Source organism: Egretta garzetta, unplaced genomic scaffold (assembly GCF_000687185.1).
Source record: "Egretta garzetta isolate BGI_Z169 unplaced genomic scaffold, ASM68718v1 scaffold187, whole genome shotgun sequence".
NCBI classification, from domain to species: Eukaryota; Metazoa; Chordata; class Aves; order Pelecaniformes; family Ardeidae; genus Egretta; species Egretta garzetta.
Genome location: NW_009260342.1, coordinates 920,853 through 938,396, shown reverse-complemented (window position 1 = coordinate 938,396; position 17,544 = coordinate 920,853). Strand labels below are relative to the sequence as shown.

The window sequence follows — 17,544 nt, the reverse complement described above, 5'->3', positions numbered from 1 at the left end:
CTAATAAAATGTCATTCTTTTCATGTACTTTTTCAAGTTTGTCTTAAAAAACAGTTGAGTTTCTTGCCTCCCATTATTCGGCTGCTCCAGAACCTCAAATAAGCTTGTTGTTGTGCGTGTTCCCTCTGTAGTTATAAAACTCACACCCAAGTAAGTTGTTTGACCATACTCAGGAGCAGAACACCAGTGCTGCTTTAACAGTGTTTATATATTTTAACTACTTTAAAAAAGGAAAAGGATTTTTCCCCTTCTGCACATAAATATTCCTGAGGAAAACAGGCTGCATTTGTATAGTGGAACCAAGAATTTGCCAAGGTATAATACTCCTAAATCAGTATCCATGTATCTACATCCTATTTCAATGTGCAGCCGCACTGATCAAAGCAGTACTAAAAGTTATAGAATCATGGACTTCTAGTTTATTTTGTTGGTTAAAACTTGATCCCAAGGCTGCCATAATCTAGTTAACTGTGTCAGAGCTGTTTGATGACCTGCACGAATTGGATCTGTCAGTTCAGCTTCTGCTACATGCATCACAGTTGATACCAACTGGCGAGCTTTTGTGCCAGATGGTCCAGAAATTGGTGAACAAGTATTACAAATTTTCTTACCTCTGTCACATTTTTCAGGAATCGGAGTGGAGGCATAGTGCCAGAACGCTATGAATGTGACTTGGCAGTGTCACTGCTCTTGTTTTGTCTGCTGGTGGTTAGAGTTTGTCAGTGGAATTACCATTTAATTTTGCACGGCCACTTAATTCAGTTTAAAATCTAAACCCATGCAATATATATTGCAGTTCTTGGTCAGAAACATCTCCTAAACTGCGAACAAACCGCTGTTTCCTTCTGGATAGGAGGTGGTGGTGGTGTCTTTCCTCACTTACAGAACGCTGGAAGTAGATTCTCCAAAGTCAAACTTCCATTTGCACATACGTACGGGTATAAAACAGTGCACGTGTGCCAGGAGAGAGGCTGATTTACCATCTATGCAGCTATGTTTTACCTATATAGCTTCTGTTAGGTACGCAGTTATCTTTATGGTGGTAATAAGAGTAGTAGCTATTGGCAAGAGGCTAGGAAGTCAGATCCCATGCTCTCTGTGAGAATTTTTGTAGAATTCAAATAGGTAAACAATTGCAGTATTGAAGATGAATATATTTTTAAAAAAAAATCCTAAGCCCTAGCACTTCATATTGAGGGAGGAAATGTCACTTTAAGTCAAAGCTTTTCTTTTAGCTTGTGGAGGAAGGTTTGTTACGTTTCTGGTGGGTTTTGGTTTTGTCCTTTCCTGAGTGTTTCAGTGGGGTGGCTTGATCAAATGATGTGTGCTTTGCAAAGACACTAATTGCCTGACGTATGGCAAGAGTGACTTTCGGGTTGTGATTTAATGTAAGACTGATGGGGGCTTTTTTCTTTTTAAGCTGTATCAGCTGGAGTAGTTACCACAAGAACCTGCTAGCCAGCAGCGACTATGAAGGCACCGTCATCCTTTGGGATGGATTCACAGGACAAAGATCCAAGGTCTACCAGGTAACATGCAATCAGTGAGCAACGCTTTCCCACACCATAGACCGTGCTGGGGGACCAGTATTCAGTCTGAGATTCTGCTTCTAGTCCAGAAACATGCTTTTATGTTCCACAGGGTGAAAAGGATGCTACTCCTGTTTGGTAAATGTGTCTCCTCCACGCAGCTTTATTGGGCTGTAGTCCTCTGAGGGAGGCAGCTATATCTTCTTGTCATGGTCATGAGGCAGTTGACGTTTTCTTGCTGCTGCTTTTGGGTAGGGAATCTGCACAGGGAGAAATGAGTTGCCAGTTGTTTGTCTTGCCTTTCTTTAGAAACCTCTGTCTCTCCATACCTGTTCCACTTCAGTCTTTGTCAAAAGCCTTTTGTAAAATCCTGCAGTGATTGCTGCTGCAGGTGCTTGTAAAGGAGAAGAGCAAAATGCAGACTTCAGTGTCGAGGCTGGCAGAACAGAGCAGTAGGCAGAGCCCTTCCTGGTACAGTCCTGTGCTCAGCAGAGCAGCATACACATGCAAGTGTGCTGAGCTCAAGAGTGAAGCCTGATTCAGGAAAACTTTCTGGCATTTTGTTTTTTTCATGCAATTTTAACATTGTATTTCTATGTGATGGATTCTGAGAGGCTTGTGATCAGAACAAGGAGGTTGCAAGAGAAGATGGTCTGTTTGGGGAGAGGCTGGGAGGGCTGCAGGCTGTTGTGTAGGTAGCATAGTGCATTGAAACTGGTCAGTGATAATGAATGGACTGCAGAATAGCCTTCAGTTGTCCCTTCTTGAGAGTTCAACATAAGTTTTCATTCCTATTTAAGCCTTTGTTTACATCTCCATTGTGTTTTGGCCATTTTATAATGCTTATTTTCACTAATCCTTTGCATATCTCAATTAAAAAGAAATTATACTGGACAAAATCTTGTCTGTTTTCCTCGCAAATATATTTTGCATTTCTTTATGAGGCTGAATAATGAACCTGGAGGGGACCAGCTGTTGCTTATGTTAAAACAAACTCATTTTGCTTCCTATCAGATTACTTGAATTTTTTATTTGGATTTGCATAGAGGCATGCATACTGACATCTGCTTTGCATGTATTAGAAATCCTTTAGTAACTTTGTCCTGGTGAGCTTTTCATGTCGTCATCTTGCAAGGCTTTAAACAAAGGGTTTGACTGAATTTCAGGTTTCATTCAATGTCATGTTTTGCTTCCATGTGGGATGTGCCAGTGCAGCAAATATATCTCTTATTTGTTTTGGGGAAGAGTGTGCAGCCATGTAAGAGTATTTGAGTGGAAAACCACAGGATTAGACACCAGAAATTTTGTTTAACTCAACAAGAAGAGGAGGATTTCCTGGACTTTCAGAGAGGAGGTGTTTGAAATGACTTTGAACGGGCATCTTAGCGGTATTAGGAGATACCATGATCTGCTAGAATAAGAAGCAGCACACAGTCAAACCACAGCCAGTCAAATTGTGCTGCAAACACAGGGCTTTAATGTATATTTCCTGAAATAATTTTTTTCCTTTCAAGTAAAAAAAGAAAAAAATCTGTTTTAGTTTTTACAATTGCTGTTCTACTGTCTTCTGCTTTATGGCATGCCTAGCGTGCTACAAGCATTGGTCTGATTGGGGGAAAAGATATTTTTTGAGAAACTGCTTAAACACAACAACCTTCCCTGTCCAGGACTCTCCTGACAATTTATACGAAAGCATGTGTGTTTTTCTTTTACTATTTTATCAGATTAGAGCTCACTACTTCGTAATATTTTTTTTTTGTTGTTTCTCTAAACAGGAGCATGAGAAAAGGTGCTGGAGTGTTGACTTTAACTTGATGGACCCAAAGCTATTGGCTTCAGGCTCTGATGATGCCAAAGGTATTATTCTTTTTCAGTGTCTGTGCAGAAGGCTTATGCTCTGCATATTCCCTTTGAGGAACAAAAATGTGATATTTCAAGTAGCTGATTCCTCAGCTGCCTTCAGTATTGTAGTTATCATGGTAATGTGTCAAGATATTACTGAACTGTTCAGATCTTAGCAAAGGAGAGGCTTTGTTTGGATTAAGATTTCTCGGTGCAATGTTCACACTTTTGGGGTAATATGCTATCTAGCTAGCATTTTCCAGGACACTAAACAAAGCAAAATGTGTTGTAACATTAGTTAAGCTTGTTGAGTTAAAGCCTTGGGGCCTTTCAAAAGAACAGCATGTATTTATATTTCAAAAATGAGATTGTTGGTGAAAAGCAGAGGTTAAAAATGCCTGCTGCTGTTTTACCTGTAGCTCTGATTATTAAAAGACTGCGCACAATGAGAAGCTTCCCGCTTTCATGATGTGCAGTGTGTGTCTCTGAGCTTAACAGTGTTGGGTGGTGGACTGAATGGGAGTGCTGGGAGCAACTCTCAGCTTTCCACACTCTGGGGTCCATTTGGCAAAGGACTTTTGGAGAGAACCCTTAAGACAAGGCCTTTCCCAACATACTGGTAGATAAATGTTCCTCTTCTTAGAAGAAATGAGAAACTTCTAAAGAAAAGCATAGCACCGAGTGATATGTAGTAGTCTTCATCCCTAACAGACAAGACTTTATCTGTAACATGTTCACAAGATCAAATTAGAGTTATTAAGCAGCAAGAGCTTTAGAGTTCATTTCATAGTCAGTGGGGATCAACTCTTGCAGATGGGCTGATACAGCTGGACAGAGCTCTTCATGCTTTGCTTCGAAATAAATTAATTTTTCATAAACATTAAACCTTGCAAGCTGCTCCCCCCTCTAAAATGCTTTTAAATTCTGTTTCAAAAGAAAGCTGTATTAGAGTTCCTCAATTGCATTTGGCAGTCTTAATGTAGCTCAATGTACAAAATGCAGCTTTTATAATTAAGGTAGGTTTTAAATGTTTTTTTATATACTTCCATCCTCTCTTTGGTAGAAGTCAAGAGTGTTTTCTGTGTGCTTAAATGCAGCGGGGGTGTGCATTCACCTTGTAAATTATCAACCTCTTCATCACATTGCTCCCCACTCACGCTATGCATTTGAAAAAGCTTATCTGCCAGGTAGACATGTATTTATTAGCATGTTAACAAGTTGTCCAGTTTTGCAAAGCCAGCTGCAGGCAGCGCTCCTGTCTCTAGTTTAGCAGTTGACTTCAGTAATGGTTTCTAAAAGTGTAGTGTTTACTTAGAAATTATTGTAATAGTCAGCAAATCTACATAACTTGCATTTCAATTCACAAAGGTCTTCTGAAGGTCTGTGGGGGTTTGGTGAATAAAACTGGGCTGGGACACTTTATCCTTTACTTCTAGCATGGTTTGCCTGTGATTTGCATATGTAACGAGTCCATTAGAGACAAATGGAGTCCTGTGTGGAAGTGTTTGAAATAAGCACAGATTTTAGAAGTCTTTAAGGTACAGAGCAATAGTAGCAAATGGCAAATTAATGTTATAATGTCCACCATCCACTTCAGTGATCACATTGAAAGGGTTAAATGTGAGGAAAAGGTAACACCTAATACGAGTTGTTTTAACTCAAACCTGCCTAATGTAAATTTTTGTCTTTCCACTTACATATTCAGGAATGTTTAGTTGAGTTCTGGACAGCTTTGGGTAACATAATACATGTTTTGCCAGGTACAGCATCTCATGGGAAATCCAGGTTCTATGTACATTTCCTGCCCTCTTTTTACTTCTCTACTTGTGTGATGCCACACCGGGCTTTCTCACAAGAAATCTCAGTGCTGATAGATACTGGGGTGACCAGAGCGATTGGAGCTTATCTCAACATGCTTCCCCTGAAAGCACGGGTATAACATCTTCCTGTCAAATGATCAGAACAAGACAGCAAAAAAGTGACAGCTTTGCCAGTTCTTCCCGATTACCTGTGTATCTGCCTGTCTCTCTTCAGTCTTTTCAAGTTGGTAGCTAATTTTTAAAGTACTTGGTATGCTCAGTAGGCATGTATTGGGGAAGGAGCTTTTAGATGAAAAATCCTAGCATCAGTGCTTCACAGCTGTCTCTGCCAGGGCTCAGGCACAGCAAAGGGGGTGCTAACAAATGGAGTGCTGTTAGGGATAAAATTACTCTGATACAATTAGAAACAGCATCCTTGGGCCTCGGGTCCTGTGTTGTCCCCATCGTTAGATGAAGATAATCCAGGTTGCTTATTTGTGGAAGATCTTTCTACTTTAACAGCAGATAATGAGAGCATAAAACCATTATTGCATTTGAAGTAACCACTGTGTGTATGAAAACCTCACTTTCATCCACAGTTGTCATGCCCTTCCCTTTTAAAGGGGCAAAGGTAGTTGTGTATTTCTATAGGGACCTGATGGTGTACGCCAAATAGGCAGCAGTGAGCAAAATTAAAGTGTTTACTTGAGCTACAAGCAGCTTGGGGAAACAGCACGGTCTTAATTTCAGTTCTTTTATGCACATAATAACGGCAGGAGCTATGATTCTCATGTAAGTAGGAAAGGGTGAATTTCTGCTATTGGAGGAGAAAAGATTATTTAATTTTGTGAAGGCAAAATGATGCCATCACAGTGCCAGGATAGGGCTGGAGCTAGTGCGCTTAGCTAATGACTTACAGCTGCTTCTCAACCCAACATCCCTGTCTGTTCTGGATTGGGAATGTAGTTTAATGGCCATGATCAAGTTAGCAGATGAGATAGAGCAAAATATTTTGTGAAGCCATGTGGGTAGAATTTAAGTCTCCACTGGGGTAGAGACCTGTTTAGGAGTGAATAAAGCATTTGTTCTCTGCTCTGGGGTTGCTATTTGAAGATCTCTGAAGCTCAAGGAGATACAAGCAGTACTGACAAATTCAGATGAAGAAAGAGTCCTGGTTTTATGTCCTTTCTGTAAGCTGTAGTCCCTTCACTATTCCCAGCTCAAAATGGAGAGGTGGAGCGGAACAGGAGCACCTGATTGCTCTGAGCCATAGCAAGAGTCTACTTTTCATTGTCTGATGGTAAGGAGGATTGCAAGCAACTGTTTCATTACATCTAAGGAAAGTCATTTCCATGCTGCTTTGGTAAGTGAGACCACTGGTACCAGTCCTACAGCTATATTTTTATAGTGCTCCTGAATTCAGAGGAACAGCAACACAGGCTTGCAGAGTTGGCTTCGTTAAAAAAGCAGCATGGCCTTCTAGAGAGGGAACTAGCCTGAGAGCTGCAGATCAGAGTTTGCTCCTCAGCTTTGTTGAGGACTTCCACAGAATTGTTTGGGGCTTCATTTTCAGGGATACTGCACTCCTGCAGCTTCTGCTGACTTTAACTGGAGGTATAGGTGTGTTTTGCTCTTAAAATATCACGTTGAATTTTCAGTTTGCTCATTTGTCTGACTAAAAGAAGTTTGATAATTTCCTGGAGATTTGTGGGGTTTATTGGATTCAATTGGGAATGCCTTGAAAGGTCAAGATGATGTTCATAGTTAAAATACCAACCAAAATATCTGTCAGGCTGCGTCTTATGCAAGGAGGAATACCCTGTGGTCACTGCCTTCTAACAGTCAACAGTTTTACATCATCCTCCTGACCTGCACAAGGCAGTGGATGAAAAATTTTGCCTAGCAGGGACAATTCAGCAGCTTCCTTCTTTCCTAGGGATTCCTCAAATCTGTGCAAACAAATTTCTGGTAGCAGTATCCTTTTCCTGGTTTACAGCTTTTTCAGAGTAGCAGCAGCTTCTCCGTCTCACAAACAGATAAGAGTTTCAAGAATGACAGGCTGGGTGAAATACCCTTACTATCAGTGTACCGACTGTGTACCTCAACACCTTCAGCTATTGCGGTACAGGCTTCTGCCTCTTTTAGTCAGTGTTTAGACATGGAGCTGATGTATAGAAAATTAATATATAAACTTACACATTTGGTGTGAAGCTCCAGTAAAAGTAAAAAAAAAATAAAAAAAATCTTGAGAAGACCTATGTATTTTAAACAGAAAAAGCTGTTCTGGAGGCATCTTCTTACTTGTTTGAGGAGTAGACATTTGGCCACAGAGATGTGTGTGTCTCAACAGCTGCAAAATTAGGAAACATATGGTTTCAGAACATGTGTTTTAGAAATAGTCAATCTCAGATGGTTGCTTGTCTCATCAACACAATTCTAGGTGTTATCAAGACATCTGTACTTTGTATAATTACTGCCTCGACCTCAGCAAAATTGCTGAAAGCTACAGCAAATAAAGTCTACCCTTATGAATTATGCTTTATTAACCTGTCAGTTCTTTTTAAAAAATAATGGGCAGTTCCAGGTAAAACTTGACATGTTTCATTACGTGTTGTTATGTGTCATATATATCCTTTTTTATGGCACTGACTAAGATATAATTGGAGCCCAGCGTATCCCACAGCAGTTAGATCACAGAAATTGCAGACTCTAATCTGTGTCTGTCAGTTGTAATGAATATTATGATGGCTTTGAACACGCAGGTTGACTCTTCACCAGATTAAATGGCTCCGCTTATGACCTGAAAACTTGAATGAATAAAGGAGCCAAGTTGAAACTGAGCCCTCAATTAGCTTTTGCTACAGATCTGAGACCAGATGGCCATTTGTTTTAGAGGTGGTGTCAAGGAGAGACTTTGCTGTTTGGATGCAACTTTAGGTATTGATACCTGGTTGGAAGGCTTCAAGACAAGCCTGCTATGGTTTTCATACTAGATTTGGGCAGAATGTTGCTCTGAACTGTGAGATCATGTAACTTCCCCTCACATCTCAAACTGAAGCAGTGTTGTCTTAACAACGATGTCCTCTTGTAATCATGGTATTATTTACTTCCTACACCATCTCATCCATAAACTTGATGTTCTCTGCTGCCACTGCAACTTAGACTATACATCTCGTGGTGTCTGTTCATTAAAGAAAAATGCGAATGTTTTATTGTTTTGCAAAATTGTCTTTCCTGGCTCTGTTTCCCTCCCCACGCCCAAGTGCAAAACACAATGGAGGAGTTATATCATCCAGTCTCACTTGGGAGGGGAGAGCATCTTAAGCCACGCTTGCAAAGCTGTTGGTTTCTTTTAGCAATGTAGCTAGGTGTTTAGGATGAATGAGAATGGATTTTTATTTCTGAAAACCAACAACAGGGTGGGTGCTGTTTTCACTGAATTTTACATAATGGTTATGTGCAAATACAGTATGCATCAGTGTTTGTATTTCTGGTGTATGTGTGTGCTGCTTTATAGTGGTTCCAGACATCTGTCAGATACCCACACAGTGCTGTATGTCAAATGATTCCTTAGTGAGCTCTGAGCAGTTGTGTATTTCCTTCATCCTTGAAGCAGTTCTCCTAGGTATGGTCAGAAACAGCGCAATCTTACTGCTTTTCATTGCTTGCCCTACTACTAAAAGGTAGGTGCACTGGAACGAACCTGCCAGTGTTCCTCCTTTTCCTTGACCATCTAAAACATCCTTGAGTAATCCATGTGGAAGCCTTGCTGCTGCTTTGAAGCTCCTAGGAAAGACTAACCAAGAGGTTGTACTGAGTGGCCCTCTGATGGTGGGGACACACACCATAAGACCTCATACCTCATTTAATGACCACCGTGGATAACAAGATTCCTGTTCTTTTGCCATTTTTGCTCACTTCTCCAAAGTGAGCTTTCTGTAAAAAGACAGCAGAGGACCCACTGGCCACAGATCTGAGGAAGCCCAGGCAGCTTGTGGCAGCTGATTAGGGGAATAAGCCTTCATATAGCTCCTGCGTGTTCAAACATTGGCCTCAGCTTGCTCCGCCTCCTGCCTCAGAATGCTGATCGTGATACTCAAGTGCAGCACAACCCACTTGTCAAGAAAAGGGGAGAGGGAGAACATGTAAGTCTGCCTTGTAGGCATCAACAGGGCTTGATGCCAGTGTGCTGCCCCTTCACCCGGACCAAGGGCAAAGTGCTTCATCTGTAGCTTTTAATAGTAAGGTTGGCTACATGGGGAGCCCCTGGCACTCTTCATCTTTAAGGTTAAATGGTACTTGAAGTGTTTGTAAAGGGTGGGGAAGGCTGTCTTTTGAAAAGCCTATGGTGTTTTCTGTTGGTTGCCCTGTGAAGCACTGAAGTGAGTACTTGGAGGGGAAAGCTCATTCTGTACTGCAAAGCTTAATGAATGTTCACATGGTAGTTTCGTAGAACAGTAGAGTTCCTTGTACCAAGGAAATATGTCATTGCAGGAAGCCAGCATACCAATTTCTTCCCTGTCTGTGCCAGTTTCTTGAGAATAAAACAAGTTGTTCTCACTCACTGTGCTCAAGCATACAATTAGGTATATTTATTCTGTGCAAAGTAGTTCTGCTATGGAGCATGGAGCTCTTGCGTCCCAGCTAAGGGTCAAGGAATAAAAAGGATGCAAGCCTTCCTGCTCTTGGCTATCTGAATCTGCGGTCCAATAGCCTTAAATGCTGAGATTCTAACATGTGGTTAGTCACCTGCTCTGATGTTCTCAGTAGTGTGGAATGTGGAATTTCAGCATCTCCTGTGTGTATGGAGGTGGGCAGAATATTTACAGTGCACGCTTGAGAATGTTCTTAAGCTTACCATGCATCTCAAGCCATCAGCAGCAACTGAGCCTTTATAATCACTAACATCTTGGCAATTGAGGCTTTTCAGAATCTTATTTTATGCATTTCGGATTATGTTGATTTTTTTGTTATTGTTGGTTGTTGTTTACTCATTTATCTTTTTCTGTTTCTCTAGTGAAGCTGTGGTCGACCAACTTGGACAACTCAGTAGCAAGCATCGAGGCCAAGGCTAATGTGTGTTGTGTCAAATTCAGTCCCTCTTCTAGGTATCACCTAGCTTTTGGCTGTGCAGGTAGGTAAAAGGGGGTTTGGACAAAGAGATACTGTTTCCTCCTTTGTTTCTTACCTCCCCCCCCCTCCCCCCAAGATGTGAGGTTGGCTGCTGTGCCCAGGACCAAGGTGTCTTTGCAGTTAGAATGCCTCTGAGTAAGATTTTTCTACTGTGCAGTCACCCAGAAGACATCATGATACCCAAGTGTCAACTTCATCCTGCAGCCTGACTTTTTAATTTGGGTGCCTCTGTCACAGATAAAACCTAATGGAAGCAAGTTGCCTAATGTCTTTATTGAGCTCACTAAGGCAACCAGGCAAAGCTCAGCTTTGAGAGTCTCGTAGCAAAGTGAATGCGTTAACATGTGATAGTTGTTCTTTCTGATTTATAACGTTGCTCTATAAATACTACAAAGCTATACTGGCAATTTTAACTGGTTTTACTTGAGGCATGCTATAAAACAGTGGTTGTGTGTGTTTCCCATAGCTGCAACTACAATCCCTGTGGGCGGGCTCATGTTTTCCTAGGTTGGGTAAAGCATTGCTGTTAATGGTTGTTTTTTGTGGTTTTTTTTGAAGTAGTCAGTGGGGAAGGCACAATGAGCCTTTTATTCACTTAGGTTAAATAGTTCTTGGTGATAATACAAAGATTTGAGAGCAGAGCGGGTATCGCTTTGGGAGGAAACTGTATCATGCTATGCATGCAGCAACTGAAACTCTGAGATACTCTGAAACTGAGGTACCTGTAAATGTTTAACCAGCTCTGCATTTTCTTTCTCCTTGGGGAGTTTTAATGCAGTTGTAACTAGATGTTGTGATGATGTTTGCTATCTCTGGACTTCAGGAGATAAGTTGATCATTCTTGCAGCCACTGGTTCACCATTTCATTTAGGTGTTCCTATTTCCAGGCTGGTTCTACTTAGGAGGAAAAAATAAATTTGCATTTTGATACACTGCAAAAAATAGATTCAAGTTGGAGTATAAAATATTGACTTGTTTGACAGGCATCTTGCTGAAGTTTAGTGAATTACATGCAAGAATAGAATTGAATTACAATGCTTACTAGCATCATTCGTATGAAAGGGGCTATCTGTGAAAAGCTCTAGGGATAGATGAGAGCACCGGCTCCAAGAGGATCAGCTACTGATTAAAATAGATATGTAAAAGCACCACAAAACAGAACTCTTCCCAATAAATCAGTGACTGGGATTCCTTTCCATCTGAAAGGCGGAGGGGGGATAATGCACGGATAAATCTATGAAGGTTTTCAGAGCTGTAGGGCATGTGGGATGGAAGCAGATGGGAGTGTCTCTAACCCCACACTTATGTCTAACAAACCATGATGGGCTCATCTTCAACAAGTGCGTTTGGGAAAGAATCATTAGCAAGCACTAGGAGTTACATGGAGGTTTTAAATGACTACATGTGCATTTTTATGATTTAGAGAATGCTGAGGGGTAAAATGGTATTTGTACTGGCAAAGAAGGCATAGGAGGGAGACAAGATAAAGTTTTAAAAGTGTTTACATCTGCTTGATGCTTGGTAATTGAGTCTCTAAATAAAAATTAAAATGGGTATTTAACTATGATTGCTGAAACAATTACATGGAGTAATTGAACTGATGGGAATAGCTTCCCACAAAGGAATTCTAATTGATCTTTCAGCCATAAATACATGTGAAAAAATGGCATATGAAATTAAAAGAAATACTGGGGTCTTGAAAGATGTTATTTCTGAACTCCTAAAAAAAGAAAATCAGAGTAAAGAAATGAGTTAGTGTCTACTTTTGTACTCCATATAGTCCCAACAGTCCTGTTTCATGTGTTATGATGGAGACAAAGGTTTTTCTCCTCCATCAGTTTTAACTGGTCTTGTTTACTAATTTAACTTACTGTATAAAAAAAGCGATCTAACTTGTAAATGGTGTGATTTGTCACACGGGCTGTAAAATTAATAAAGGAAGAGTCAAAGCTGGTTTCCCTGAGTAGTATTAAAAAAAAAAAGAAGGTGGATTGGGCACACTGACCTGACCATTCCTGTTTGCCCCCCAGAAGGAATAGAGATGAGCGATGCAGAACACTCAACACTAATTCAGTGACCAGTGTAGTGGGCAATTTTAGAAAGCTGTCCTAGCTCTGCCTTGGCTTGTTCACATGCTCAGAGGATTTTCAGTTTTGAAAATTGTTTCAATTACTTGTTCAGTGCTTCAGTCAATGGTAAAAGAGCCGAGACTTCCTAGCATTGCATGCCCAACACAGTTTTGTACAGTATTTAGGCAGAAGTGCTGCTCCTGTATACACTCTCTCGTTTTATTTGTTGATTTGATAGAACTTAATGCTATATATGTGTATACATATGTTTATAGTTTGACTTGAGATAAGCAATTGATGAAATGGTTCGTGAGGGGGGGAAGTGTTGGTACTTGAGATTTAAAAGGAGGAAATAAATTGATTTAATATACCATTATTAACTTGCTAAACATACATGTTTCAGTTGTCCCCTTTTTCTCTGTGGAATAGCTTGCAAGCTACCATGCCTTGCTTTAGCATGTCTACATGTCTAAATTTTTTCAGTGTTAATATTTTGAATTTTTTTTAATTTTCATTTCTTGTTTTTATTTTCTCTTGAGGAGGATTTTTCTTAACAATGCATACAGCTGAAACCACTTTTCATGAGGTCTTGTTCTTTCACACCTTGCTTAACAAAACATTTTCCTCTGCCCTTGACACATGCATCTTTCTCACTTGCATCCATCTATTAGAAACCCTCTTTGAAGTGGGTTTTCCTAATCAGATGCTTCAGCTAGATCAGCATCTCTTTGAATCTCTGTGCTGGTTTCCCCTTTGCATTCTCCACAGAAATAGGATGGCTATCTTAAGGTCTTTTCTAGCCATCTCCAGTTTATGTATCCCTTCTCATTTGTTAGTAAAATCTTGACTGTTGGCTCACCTCTGCTGGTGATGCTATATTGTGCGATGGTAAAATATTCAGAGAGGTACCTTTGTGCTTTCTCTCACTTTCTCCAATTTTAGAACAAGTCCCTTTTGCAGAAAAATAGGAAGGAAGATACTTAAAGGTCCTGTAGAGGTCTACCAACATGTGGCATGAATTATGTGAGCTGATGCAGCAGCCTGTTGAAGTGTTCTCATTGCCTTTTTGTCCCCTGTGTGCCTCTATCTGCTGAGGACCTCCAGTTCTCAAACCAGGGGCTCTTTGGAGTGAAGGTCACTTTTTCATGTCCAGTGCTGAGGGTGATGGTAGCTTGACCCTCAGCTGGGTCACTCAGCTGTACTGCAGTGTAGGTAGCCACAGTCACATATCTACAGCTTCAGGGCTCTATAAGTAATCCTGAGCCAGAGATCTTGGTTTTAAAAAAGCATTTCCACCTGCATCCAGTTTGCATGCTGTGTTGTCAAATGAAAGGAGTGAACTGAAGGACTGTGGTGATGGATTTTGAAGCAAGACCAGTCTGTAAACCCTGTGGCCCAGTCAGTGAGATGGGGATTATTGCTCTAGCAGCTTTGGCTGTGATTTTTCTCACTGATGAGATTATGTTGACTCTACTAGACTACTCACTGCTGTTCATATCATATTGCTCCTCTTTCATGGAGAACGTATCTTTCCCCCTTGCGCTGAGTTCCTCTGCAGGTCCCTGCACATCATTGGCAGCAGCAGGAGAACATGAAATGATTGCCTTGAATGATGCCTCCTGAAAAAGACATGATGTGAGTTGGAATTGGGATTTATTTGGATTTCTTAGTCAAAGCCTCTTTGCTTCGGTATGCCTGTTGGTAGAGTAGTAATCATGGAAGGAGTTGCCATGTTGCTTTGATTTAGGTGGTCAAAAGTGTTGTTAGATTGTGTATCTCTATACAGAGCACTCTTCTTTTAGTAGAGTACTGTGTTGGCTTCAGATGTCATAGAAAACCATGCTTTGGTTGCCACTGTAGAAGCAAATCCCAGGATTACCATCTAATATGGATGATATATATGTTTCTTTTCTGGGCTCTTCACTCTGAAAGCTTTTAGATGACCAAAAGTTCATTTTGGTATCTTAAAACAGAACAAATGAGCTATAAACTGGAAATAGAGCCTATACAAGAGAGGAACGGGTATTTGGTTTGGGAAATAATTCTCTTAAAACCAGACAGGCACTTCAGGTAAGAGGGAAGCTAGTGTGTCTGGCTGCAGCCTGATAAAATCTGTTGCAGTGGAGAGGGCACATAAAGAAGAAAAGATCCCTTTTGTCTGTTACTTTAATAAAATATTCTATTTGCATGCTTACTGAGTTGAAACATTGGGCAGTATAAACTGCAATCACTGCCAAATACAAAATCAGGTAATTTTGTGGTCTTTCCTCTTTTTAAAAATAGATAGGGTTTTATCCTGAAATTAGCTATATAAATCATGACTGAAGTTATTATTGTTCTGCCTCAGCAATAGCACTGATGCCCTCAACCCATATATTTTCCAGCAGCACCATTTCCCTGCTTTAAAAAAAACAAGAGCCTGAAAATGCATGCAGTTTGCAGCTTGAATGTCCAAGTTGTGCAGTCTGGGTGAGATCAGACTGTCTGCTAACTCTAGTGAGCTAAGCGTAGCTATTGATAGTAGTGATGCTTTATTCTCAGCATGCTATAATACTGTCAGCAGCTACCACTGACCTTTTATTTCCCATATATTATGCAGAGATCATGCCATCAAAACTTCAGATTCCTGAGTTCTTACACTGGATGCATCATCTTCTCGCATACTATATTTTTCCCCTGTAGGACCCACAAATCTAGTAAGTTTGATTGGGGGATGAGAGGGATTTCTCAGTGCTGCAGAGATACAGGGCAGAGACTACCTGCTCTCCAGGAGCTTCACAAAATAAGTGAAAGCAGCAGACAAGTACAGATGGACAGAGGAGAGCAACACAACAGCTGCAACATGGTCTGAGCTTAAGGTTTTGCTGGGTTAGTTTTAACCTTGATCAGGTCTCCAAATTACTTCACTGTGTTGCCACAAATGCTTGACAGCGTGGATTCAGATGAAGTGACCAGGGCAGGGAAAACACGGGGCTGTGCTGATTTATGTTGGTTTTACTACTTACAGCCTCAGAGTTTGAGACTACCTGCACTGGGGATACCATACTCCCTCTTAAACATTCCCAATTTTGCTTTTCCATCTTTCTTCATACTGGCACTTGTGTGGCCAAAACAGAATTACCTTTTTTCTGGATCAGCTCATGCCCTGATCATAGAGCACCAGTGCCAGCCCCAGACAGGCTTTTGGCAGCCTGAATTGAGATCAGCATTAGCTAGCAAGGGGCAAATCCTCACTGAACATGACGTCTTCTCCTAGTGCTGAGGTTTCTCCCTCTTCTTGCCTGCTTGCTCTCCCCCTTATTCCCTTCCCCACTTGTATAGTGGCTCTGAGCAAGAGCACTTCCCAAGAAAGTGTTTTTCCTTCAAAGAGGGTTTTGCATGCTTTTTAAACATCTTCCCTGTGCACCATCTTCAGCGTTACAGAATGGCATCATAATTTGGCTTTGAAAGCTGCTGCCTTTCTTTCATTGTTGAATGGCCACAACACTAACAATACCGATCCACAGCATCCAGCATGCTGAAGGATGCCTGTTGCTATGTCAACAGCTTTGTTTTCATTTGCAACTATTTACCGACCCCTTAAGATCTCTGCTTCGCCCTGATGCACTTACAGTTCAAGGTCACATGTGGCTTCTTTATCAGCATGGTTCAATTTTGCTAATATACCTGGTGTCCAAGTGGGACCACTTTGGAGACCATCCTTGTCCAGTGAAATATTGATTTTTCTGCTGCAGTAACTGGAGCAGTGATTTCTCTTTTCCAAACATCTCTCTGTAGAGCTAGCCTTTCATGCTGCCTCAGATCTGGGTGACTTGCCTGCCTTGTCACTCAGCTCAGAAGAATGATGTGATATTAATGACCAAGAAGGCAGTGCGCCTTTTTGGAGAGAATTGTTTTCCAGCTGAAAGCAAGGTCTTACCTTAATAGATTCTCATGGGTAAGTACTCTGCTCTATTGAAAGCCTGCAGTGACTCAGAAAGAATCTATTTGTGCGAATATATGACATGTTTAGGGTGGAGTTAGGCAGCTGCTTTGGGCTTAAGCTGCAAGATTACCTTTAGTGTACAAATTGAGCACAGTATTCAAAGGCGCAGACAAAGGTTAGGCATTTGTTTCAAGCCTGTGGAAAAGTTCACAGAAGTGCTCAAAATTCAGCTTTTATGAAATTGGTATGGCATGCAGCAGTCCGGGGCTCGCCTGTTACTGGTGTTGGACTTTACCTGAAGGGCTGATCTCTGAGGCTATTGGCAGGGGAAGAAGGGGACAAGGTCCATGTTTTGGAAATGCAGACTTGTCACCTTATAATTCAAACTCATTCCAGAATTCATTGGAAAGGTTTCATTTGTTGTAACTTTTGAAAGCGTCTACAGCATTTTAGTCAGTTGAGGGTCATTTGGAGGAATCTGTATTTTTGGCCAGTGTGGTTGTGATTGTATGTCTGGACTGACAGTACTTATTGTGAGGGAAGCACTGAGCTAGTGGGATTGTTTAGGTTAGAACACCATCTTGAAGGTTTGACTTAAAAGTTATCCCTCTTCTTGGATGCTGGCATGTAACTGAAAGTGAAGTATCGAGCCATACCTTCTGCTGTCCTGGTGAGGACAGTCTTTCTGGCACTGGTAGGTAGATCACATTCTGCTTCTGCTCAGGACTGACAAGCAGGAGAACTGCAGCTATGCCATGTTATTTAAGCCTGCAATGTTTGCAGTTAAGTTGACTTGCCTGTATCTGCACATCAGAGATGCTACCAGATCAGTCAGGCACTGCACAGTGTTGTCCTGCCTTGCTGCAGCTGCTTCCTCGGAAATCACAAAGGAATGCACAAACCACTCGGGTGTGTGGGACATGTTGTACATGCAAATTTCAAATAAATGTCAGAGTTTAAAAGTTTATGTAACTTTTTTACTTGCACAGAAAAGGTAGTGTCTGACTTGTGTTGGATAAAGCATTTGCAATGAATAGTGAGTAACAATATAAAGACCTATTGGGAGTTTCCAAACTTCATCCCAGAGGTCATCACACTTGAGTAATAAGTGAACAAATAAAATGAACTTGAAAAGCTCCATTTGATTCTCTGGCAAAAAGGATAAATCTGTCATTAGCAGAAATGAGTGTGCTAATTATTTGCTTAACTATTCTTTTCCTGAACACTTTGTCTTGTGGCTGGTATAG

The 17,544-nt window shown here is 41.0% G+C and overlaps 1 protein-coding gene across 9 annotated transcripts in view; it reads left to right on the top strand.

Moving 5' to 3' along the window:
- The window catches only part of COP1 (COP1 E3 ubiquitin ligase), a 132,258-nt gene that overhangs the window by 63,207 nt on the left and 51,507 nt on the right, over nucleotides 1–17,544 (top strand). For all 9 annotated transcript variants that reach the window (XR_004842494.1, XM_035898086.1, XM_035898087.1 and 6 more), the window contains 3 exons: nucleotides 1,421–1,529; nucleotides 3,305–3,386; nucleotides 10,188–10,304. Coding sequence is in view for 8 of the 9 variants with exons in the window: in XM_035898086.1 (XP_035753979.1) it covers nucleotides 1,421–1,529; nucleotides 3,305–3,386; nucleotides 10,188–10,304 (308 nt within the window). In the remaining variant the exon portion in view is untranslated. The remainder of the gene's footprint in view (nucleotides 1–1,420; nucleotides 1,530–3,304; nucleotides 3,387–10,187; nucleotides 10,305–17,544) is intronic.